Consider the following 9,930-nt stretch of genomic DNA (forward strand, 5'->3'; position numbering starts at 1 on the left):
AGCTGTGACTTTCTCCGTCCCATGTTTGCTTCCCTTGGCTGCCTGCCTGTCTGTCTTTCTCTTTTCGAGCTTTTCTTTCTCTCTCTGCCTCCTCAGGGCAGAAGTATCTGCGCCACAGTACCAAAGTGTTGGACACTCAGGTGCTGATCAGTCCATCTCAGGAGCAGGTTCACTCTGAGGTGAGGGTAGAAATCCTGGATCCAAGGAAACTCTTGGGAAATAGTTGATCAAGCTATGTGTTATAAGGATTGAGTTTTTTTAAAACGAGACTTGGAACAAAGCAGGGAATATTATTTGAGATTTATGGTTTTGTTGTACTATCATGATACTCACATGATTGCACATAACATTATAGTTATCTGCATGTTTTCATGTGATTGTAATGGTAGCCTCGTAGTAAAAACATTTTTTAGCTCACAAACCTTTTTATATTAATGAAGTATACTGTGCATGACTCTTTCTTTTTTTCGCTACTGCTGTGCTTTTAGTTATGATTATGGTTAATGGAGGAGTAAAATGACATAGCAAAATAAAAAATCTGTCTCTCTCTCTCTCTCTCTCTCTCTCGCCTGGTCAGGTGTTTGCTCTGCTGTCCAGGGAATCGGCTCATAAGCTGCTGATCTTGACTGGCCAGAGTGTAGAGGAAAGTGGAGATCTTTTGTTTCACCGAGGACTGTTCTCACCAAACCAGCTGAAACTAATACTAACAAAGCAGGTATGACAATGTCTGACTTATTTTATTAGCTTATTTTAGAGCTTCCCATATTGATTAACCTGTAGATCATCTTCTCAATTTGTCATTTGGTTTATAAAATGTAAAAAATATTGAAAAATGCCTTTAATAATTTCCCAGACTTAAAAAATGCTTGTTTTGTCTGACCAAAATTTTTTGATGCTTTATTTATGCCAATACAATATAAATGTGGTAAGCTAATATAAGTTGATAATATTGGTTGGACTCTGATTTATGGCAAAACATACAGTAAAAGAGAGACACTTTTGGGTGTATGCTGAGGAAATGCTTTCTCTGTAGTTCATAGATCAAGAGAGCTCTGCCTCCGCAAAGCTCAGCCTGACTCTTAGCTGTCCCAACATCGGCCAGTGGAGGAAGACTCTTTTGGGAAACCAGCCTCTGCAGGGTCCTTTCACCCTCCACATCAATCCCCCAGAGGTGCTGCCTGCCATGGAGGCCCTGGGGGAATTCACCTCCATCATCTCTGGCACCCTTTGCCCACAATCTCCCTTCGAGCTCCTGCCTCCTCCTACCACCGTGGGTTTCCTCAAGCTGTCCCGCCCTTGCTGCTATGTGTTCCCTGCTGGCCGCGGTGACTGTGCCTTCTTCGCCGTTAATGGGTTCACGATGCTGGTGGATGGTGGTTCGGACTCTCAGGCGTGTTTCTGGAAGCTGGTCCGCCACCTTGACCGAGTGGATGCGGTTTTGTTGACACACATTGGGACAGAGAACCTCCTTGGAGTCAACACCTTCTTGGAGAGGAAGGTGGCTGAGTTGGAGTTGCTCTCTGATGTCAAAGGTAAGAAGAAACAATGTGTTGATAATCATGTTGCTGATGTTCCTGCAGGAAGATGATGTGATGAGATTTCTTTGTAGTCATCTGTAGCTGTTCCAAGTACAAATTTCCTCTTTGTTTGTGTGTTTCTTTGTATCTGAACAGATGACTCATCTAAGAGGCTGATATCCCCAGAGCTTGGAGTTGTGTTCTTTAATGCCCCCAGCAGGTTGCAGGGGGAACAGCAACCTTGTGAGTGATGCATTAAAACTTCCTGTGGTACAGTACTGAAGTGAATAAGATAACTAAGCAGAGAATATCCCTCATTTTAATCACCTACATGTGCAAATATAATCAGATACATTTGTATGAAGATTTTACAAGATATATGAAGGACTGTAAGAGTTAAATGTATCCCGTGAATAATCCTGTCAATCCTTGAGGATTATTTTCCTTCCTTATAAAACATTTGCAAATCTGGACAATCAAGAGACAATTTGTTGCCTTTAGAAATAGTAGTTTGACAAAATAATCTTCACTCAGGGTCCATTTACTAGCTTCTTGTGGAGCTTTCAACCACATGTCACTAGGGCTGCAACCGATGATTTTGATTATTTTAATTATTGATTAATCTGCCGATTATGCTCTTGATTAGTCAATTAATTGTTGGGTAAAAATGTCAGAAAATAGTACAAAAAAATGCTGATTGTCTTAAATTAGCATAAAGACTGAAAAACGGGAAACAGCTAGCCTGGCTCTGTCTTAAGGTCTTAAAATCTGTCTACCATCATCAATGAAAAGCTCCCTTATGAACACATTACAGTATATCTCATTTGTTGAATGCAAACACTGAAGTGTAAAAACATCAAGTTGTAGTCTTACAAGGGATTACGTGTGGGACTATTAATCAGTGATATCTTCCTTGAGTCTCAATTGTTTTATTTCAAATGTACATCTCATGTCCTTCCTCTGTGCATGTTGTCATGGACGTTTTTAAAATATTTTGAAACCTGCAATGGTTACATCTATTAGAAATCTGCTTCCATGGCTTTTGATGGTGCATTGATATGTTTTTGGGCATGTTACTGCTGCCAACTATCAAAATGCATTACTGCCCTCTGCAGGTAGGAATGCTTATGGCATCACCCATGTGCATATGTACGTACATGTGCATCCTTGTGCGTCTGCTAGTGGAGCACAAGATACAAAGAAATCAGGGACGCACTCATCAAAATACTATAAAATATCAATTCCACTAGTGGTTAAAAAAACCTTTAACTCATTATTGCCTTGTCATGGAGTAATGACCACCAATGTTTGGATCCCTACTGGATTTCTAAACATGAAAACAAAGTTATATGAGAAGTTGCAATCATGTAAAGCTGTCATTCCTTCTCTTGTCAGGTGTGGATAACGTACTGAAGAGCACACAGCAGGCAGCCCTAACCCTACAGTTGTTAAAGAAGTTAGAAATCAGACCGCAGCCATTGTTTCGACCGCAGGGGGCCCCCATTGAGCCGCTAACCCTGTTCCAAAAGATGGGAGTGGGACAGTTGGATTTATACATCCTCAACCCAGGCAAAAATGGCCAGGAGTACCAGACATTCATGCAAAACTGGCCTGACACAGTGTCATCAGCATCTAAATCCAATACTCTTCCCCTCACAGCCCTCACCTCAGTGTCAGCGTTGCTTGTGTGGCACCCAGCATGCCCCCAGGAGAAGGTGGTTAGGGTGCTGTTCCCTGGTATTACCCCACAGGCAAAACTGCTGCAGGGGCTGGAGAAGCTGAAGACCCTGGCCTTCCTCCAGAAACCCGCAGTGACCACTGGGGACCTGGAGAGGCTGGGGGAAGACAGAAAGGCCAAAAGGACAGAGAGTCAGGACAGTAGCAGGTCACAAGGGAAGGAAGCAACTACCAAACAAGGGAAAGAACGAGGAGTTAGAGAAGAGGTGCTGGTGAAGGAAAAAGGAAAAGTTTTAAATGGAGTTGATTTAAGAGATGTTGATAAAACCAAAATCAAAGAGACAGGTGTAAAGCAAAAAGCAACACTGTCAGAGAAGAATACTTCAAAGAAAGGAGGTGGTAAGGATGAAAAAAAAGAGAGGAAGACTGGCAACAGAGAGGAGAATGGTGTTACGAAGAATGATCAGGGGAAAAAGGATGCTGTCCCTTCCAAACCAAAGAATGAAAATAAAACTAAGCTCAAAAAGGAAGCAAAAAATGACTCTAAAACAGGGGTGAAGAAAATAAAGACACCATCTGGAAAGGAGGCAAATGATAGCAAGAAGGCACATGTAAAGACAGAATTGCCAAGTAACTCAGCAAAACCAGATGCTGGCACTGCATTAGAAATCCCAGAACCAGAGGGCCCTGATAGGGAGCAGCAGAATCAAAAACTGGAGAAAGAGCCTGAAGAGATCCCCTGTGGATCCAAAATGTCTACCCCTGAGGATATGACTGATGATTTTCTCAGGCTCCAGGAGGAAACAGGAGGAGAAAAGACACAGGTGGAAACAGCAGATAAAGGAAAGCAGAAAAGCAGTGAGTCAGGAAATGAAAAAAGCCTGGGAGGTTTGAGCAAAGAAACAAGTAATGAGGCTGCTGATACAGCAGCTGAAGAGGCAACAGGTGGCGAAGGGATAACTAGAGAGGAGAGTGGTGATAATGGAGTGCAAGAGAGTGCCCAAACTGGAGAGAAAGCTGGAACTGCTAGCAAACCAGCAAAGGTTGTAGGCTTTCCCTCTCCTCTGGACAAGGCACCAAAGAGCGATCGCACTGTCCAGTTAGACTTGACCCCAACTGAGTACACTCTCTTGGATGGGGCTTTGAGAAACAGCCCTCCCTCGCGATCATCTCCAGAGAACCAGGCCCCCGTCAGCCTTGAGGAGGAGACCGTGGAGCCTGCCTCCCCTGACTCACGCCCCAACAGCGCAGGCCATACACCCTACTGTCTGTCCCCGGATGATGTGTGGTGTAACAGGGCTACACTCAGCAGGTTACAGGCCCAGATGGGCGACTTAGAGTCAACTGATGTCAACCAGGCAAATGAATCATCCAGGCAAAGTGAGGGGCAGCAGGGCCAGCCCAAAAGTGCTCAAGAGGGCCACACAAACCCCAGAGAGAAGCACCTGAGTTTCCTTTCTCTGGGTTCATTAAAAGAAGGAGCCTCTGACCCCTCTCCCTCTGTGGCCACCACCACCACTACACACTCAATGCCAGCAGAGGTGAGCTCGCCTCAGTCCACAGAGGTAGATGAATCACTATCCATGTCCTTTGAGCAAGGACCCACCACTGTGAGCCAGAGAGAGTCTGATGATGGTATTCATCACTCCAATGGAAGCCATTTTGTGGGGATGTCTTTACCAATGAAGAAGCCTCCTAGATCTTTAGGTCCAGAGATGGGGCGGCCTCCAGCTCCTAACACCCTCCATTTTGAGGGGTCAGCTCATGACGTGGACCTATGTCTGGTTTCCCCCTGTGAGTTCAAGCATTTCAAAGTGCCCGACTGTAGCTCAGGTGCCAGCGAGCCCTCTAAAGGAGCCTTTGGTGCACAGCATCACGGCAATAACAATAACCCCAAGGACATATCACCCAGTGAATCAAATGCCCCTGTCTGCATGGAGGACTGCCCGTCAACCACAGCGGATGGAGCTCTGGATTCGGATGAGGACGAGTCGTGCAGTGAGCCGACTAACTCCCCTCACGATCTCCATGGCAGTCAGACTCTGCCCCCGGACCCTCTCCCAGCCCCACTCAGGGACAGTCCACCCCTGCCCCCACATCCTGACGCCTCCATGCCTGTTCCTCAGTCTGACGCTGATGCTCATGGAAAGAAAGCAAAAGCCACTGGCATGCGAGGGAAGAAAACACCAGGGGTGAGTTTGTTGTATTTGCTCAGAAGAAAAATGATGTCTTTGTTAATATAGTTCATCATGAGTTCATATTCTGTGTATTTAGGCTAAATTTTTTGGTCCGTAAATGGTTTTATTGTGGCTATAAGCAAGCCTTCTTGATAGTACTTTCTTAAACCAAATGTGCTGAGATATCATAAAGGTATAGGATTTCATTTTTAATGCATAGGAAAGGTTTGCGCTATTTTTGAAAAATCAAAGCTACTGTAAGCTACTTTGACATGACAGTTTTTAACTAGGTCAGGTCCAGAGTAATGTTTTTCATTAGTTTGCTTTTTTCTGCCCCAAAAAAGTGAATTAAAAGATCAATTAAAGGGAGCATTCTGATGGTTAAGGTGCATACCACATAACTGCAACATCCTTGGATTGACTCTAGCCAGAGAACTTTGTTGCATGTTATACCCCCTTCTCTCCTCTTGTTTAATGTCTGCGTCTATACTGTTTCTGCTTCTTTCATTTTTTTAAAAAAAAGGGAAAGCAATAAAATATTGCAAAAGTTAACATCTTCTGTAGTTTTAAACCATTTAAGTTAAACCATTCTTTTATGAAATGGGCAAGAAGATAAAGTTAAGTTAAAGCCACATCCTGGAATTTAAGTTTTGTACTTTAGTACTGCTTTTACTCTCCAAAGAGTACCTTTAGTGAGGAGATGCTGTCTGGGAATATCATCCTCATCTTGTTTCTGACACTGGCGGCTTGAGTCAAGTCTAACGCTGAACCTTGTCAAAAATGTAATTTTACCAGGTTTCTGAGGGCTCCCAAAGACCAGGCTCAGGGAAAACCAGGACAAGTGGAGTCACAAAGGCAACCAAGGATAATGTTGCATCTACACGTACGCCTTCCTCCAGCACCCGCTCAGCACCAGCAAAATCCTCTCCCAATACAGGTATCCCTTTTCCTCTCTCTTTACTTAACTTGTAACTTTGAAGGCTTAAGTGTGTCTACTGTTTCTTTCCGCTTGGTGTCTTGGTATCATCAGTTTCAGACAGCAGTTTCTCCTTACTCTTCTGTAACAGGCTCAAAGTCTACCGCCGCTGGAGAATTCAGTATGTTCGTGGACCTGGCCTATATTCCCTCTGGAGCCTCCTCTTCCACAGTCAGTGTGGACTTCTTCAGATGTGTTCGATCCTCTTGTTACATCATCAGCGGCGACAGTCCGGAGAGGGAGGAGCTTATGAGGCATACGCTGGACGCACTACTGGATGGGAAGATATCCTGGTCTGACCCTATGCAGGTAAAAAGACACACATAATTAGATTCATGCACGGTACAATTTATATTAAAGCTGGAGTGCGGGGCTTTTGTCTCCCCCTTCTGGCAGTGAGAATAATTACAAAAACACTGTTTACACATGCTTACATCAGAGGCTTCACTTTAGCGTACTCTGTTGCTACTATAAAACGGTGGATAAATTGTTTTGATATCGATGAACAACTGAAAGTGCTGGAGGTCAAATGTAACCCTTTAGAGATAACTTTCCTTCTTTTTGTACACCCATCCCATTTCTCTAGGTGACAGTGATCCCTACTTTTGAGTCCGTGTCAATGCAGGAGTGGTACCAGCAGACTCTGGACAGACAGAAGGAGCTGGGCATCACCGTCCTGGGATCCAACAGCACTGTCGCCATGCAGGACGAGACCTTTCCTGCCTGCAAGATAGAGTTCTAAAGGCTGAGGAGATGAGGAATCTAATACTAGGAGATGGAGAGTGAGGCTGAATATTTGCTAAATGAGGAAAATATGAGTGTGAGAGAAAGAAAAAGAAAGAGTTGAGAGCTGAGGGAGAGACAGAGATAGAGTTTAAAACAGAGTAAAGGGGATTATGCGGTCCCGTAACTGAGTCAGCAATGACATCGGGCCCTCAACCAATCCCTCCTGGTTTATTACGTCTTTGTGGATTACTTTTGCACTAAAAAGCCCTTATTTCTCTCTTCATCCTAACACCCAGTTTTTCAAGGAAAACACACATCCCTGTGGAGAGTATTGCATGTATTCTTTGACCCATGACCCTGTGCAGAGCAGGAGAGGAGAACACACCAGTTGCAAGAGAAGCCTGTTGGGCTGCGAGAATGTAGATCCACATGAAAGCTGATGTTGTAGATTAGTCAGAATAGTTAGCATACACGGGGCACTATGTGTAGGCTTGATTTCTTAATGCATTCAGCACTGAAGTGTGATAGTAGTCTGTGTTTCTGGGCACATTTTGCTGCTTTTAATGCAACATTTACAAGTCCGCTTGAGAGGAATTTAAAGATTATCCAGCAAATCAAACCACTACTACGGATTTCACCTAACAGCAAACCTGTGTAAGCTTTTGTTAGTGAGAGCATTGCATTTCTCTTAGTTCATAAAATTATACTTTTCTGATCAGAAAATGTCTGTATTGTAAAAAGAAAGTCTTGCATTGTACTTTCAATTAAATCACATTCACAGTGTACAGTCAGGTGTGTGTAGTGAACACTGTAAGCAGACATGAGGTGAACTGTGCTGTGTGTTGTACCTGCTTAAAAAAAAAAAGTATTGTGCCACTGTGGCTTCACTGTAAACCTTGAGATCTATGCTGAGCAAACAGACTCTCAGAAACACTTTGACCTAACGTGATTGTCTGCCGTGAATGAGCGATAATCTGAGATTGCTTAATCTGAGTGTGCAAAGACAAATCTGTCAACAGGGATTAGAGTGCCAGATTAAATTTAATAGCATTACAGCAATCATCCTATTAAAGGCGGTACTGTAATTGTAATCTATTACAAGCGCTTCAAATCATACTAATCAGGAACTGGACAGCAAATGCTTTCGTGGAAATGCCTGTTATTTTTTATGTTAAAGGTGATGACATGTATTTTGATTGACGATATACTGTAACTATACAGTATATTGTGGACAAATATTTTGCACAGCATGAAATGATGGTTTAGTCACAGTAATGGCAGCTTTTCAAGGTTTAGTCTGTAAATAAGAAAGAAACTATTGAAATCTGATTCTATTTATATTTGGAGGCAAAGTAATCATGAAACTGAAAGTCATCAATTATCACACCACTGAACTGGTGTAATTAAATGCACTACAGTACACTGTAACACTTTATTTTACAGGTTCATAACTTCCTAGAAATTTGGCTCATTTGGTTAATTCCAATTAATTTCTAGCATATAATTTAGAATGTACAAAGTCAGCTGGACTTGCAAAAATGTCAAATTTGTTCATAAAAGTAAGCATACAACTTTTTTTTCAATGTCTTTTAATAATAAATGAATAATGAATTAATATTTACTTTCTTTCAAGATAATTCACATTTATTTATACTCTCAACACAACTAGAAAAAGCTCAGAAACTCAGAACCTCGCTTCTGTTTTTCTTGACATTAATACCAAGTAACACAGATTTTTCCTCAACTTTATAGGAAATGTTTAGGAAATTACAGACCTGTAAAATAAAGCATTACTCTGTACACTTAAAATGCAATTTCAAGTGAGTAAATGGAAATTTGTAATGTAGTGAATTGCCTTGAAGCCTCTCCAGGCCTGCCTGTCAATTGTTTTTCCTTCCATTTCCTTTCACCCCACTCTGGATGTCCAAGAATGGCATGTCATATTCTGGTGAGATAAATGTTTTGCCTTTTAAAGGATTAATTCACACAAATGTGAAGCTGGCATACAGAATTCCTTCAGTACCAAAGCATGAGAGCACAAAGACACCACTGTCCATATTCCTCTCCTTCTGAATGCTGCCTCCAAATACAGAAAATAAAATGTAATGTGTCGTTTTAATTCAGTATCTCTAAATGATCTGAAAGATATTTTGTAATGGTATAAATGCACTGTTAAAGTTTCATCGTGGAATTGTACTTTCCTGGAGAAGGATGCTAATTAGTTTTATTTTGTGTAATCATCTCTCTTTTTTTGTCACTTTCTGTCTTTTTTCAGCAAAATTCTCCCAGGTAAAATTTTTAAATTGGAATTGGGGGGTTGAACTAGATTTGTAACCATGGGCAACAATGACTTGAACCCTAAAATAGCCAAGTGAACTGTAACTGTTTGTACGTGTCCCGCATGTATAAAATATGTACTGTATGTCGTTTCATTCATGATATTCATGAAGACAGAGAGCAAAAGCATTGTGAGAGAGTGGAGGCAGAGCAGCGTGGTCGGATGAAAACCGTTCACTTTGTAATTGTCTGTGAGTACATGCAGTACCAATGTCAAAATGTGTGGGGTTGTGGAGCTGGGAGTAATGTATGAATAAAGAATGTGCATCACCATTCATCACGTTTGTTGAAAGTCATGCAAATGCAGTTGTTCAGTGAAGCAGCCTTATGGACGTTGAATTTGTTGCAGCTCAAAACAACTTAATTCCAGAGGCATTTTCTTAAAAACATTTCTGCAAAGGCTGAGGGCAGAGTTTCAAAAAAGATACTCCTCTTACATTTTCATGATAGGATGTAAGAAAAAACACAAGATAAACCTTCATCATCAGTTTACAAAATATCACATTTCTGTTTCTCCCTA

At 42.0% G+C, this 9,930-nt stretch overlaps 1 protein-coding gene across 1 annotated transcript; it reads left to right on the plus strand.

Annotated features, from left to right (window-relative positions):
• Window positions 1-16: 16 nt before the first annotated feature.
• On the plus strand, window positions 17-9,685 carry LOC122998155 (microtubule-associated protein 1S-like). The gene is made up of 8 exons (XM_044374881.1): window positions 17-179; window positions 578-715; window positions 1,034-1,532; window positions 1,674-1,760; window positions 2,913-5,386; window positions 6,167-6,308; window positions 6,439-6,656; window positions 6,934-9,685. Exons 3-8 carry the CDS (start codon window positions 1,184-1,186, stop codon window positions 7,087-7,089), a joined length of 3,426 nt encoding a protein of 1,141 aa, XP_044230816.1. The 5' UTR covers window positions 17-179; window positions 578-715; window positions 1,034-1,183; the 3' UTR covers window positions 7,090-9,685.
• The last annotated feature ends 245 nt before the right edge of the window (window positions 9,686-9,930 follow it).

This window comes from Thunnus albacares, chromosome 15 (assembly GCF_914725855.1).
Source record: "Thunnus albacares chromosome 15, fThuAlb1.1, whole genome shotgun sequence".
NCBI classification, from domain to species: domain Eukaryota; kingdom Metazoa; phylum Chordata; class Actinopteri; order Scombriformes; family Scombridae; genus Thunnus; species Thunnus albacares.

What these genes read in the sequence shown, in the direction of transcription:
- LOC122998155 (XM_044374881.1), top strand. Translation starts at nt 1,184, where the DNA reads ATGGAGGCCCTGGGGGAATTCACCTCCATCATCTCTGGCACCCTTTGC. An exon ending in GAGGGAAGAAAACACCAGGG is followed by an intron (nt 5,387 to 6,166) that starts GTGAGTTTGTTG and finishes TAATTTTACCAG; the next exon opens with GTTTCTGAGGGCTCCCAAAG. An exon ending in AAAATCCTCTCCCAATACAG is followed by an intron (nt 6,309 to 6,438) that starts GTATCCCTTTTC and finishes CTTCTGTAACAG; the next exon opens with GCTCAAAGTCTACCGCCGCT.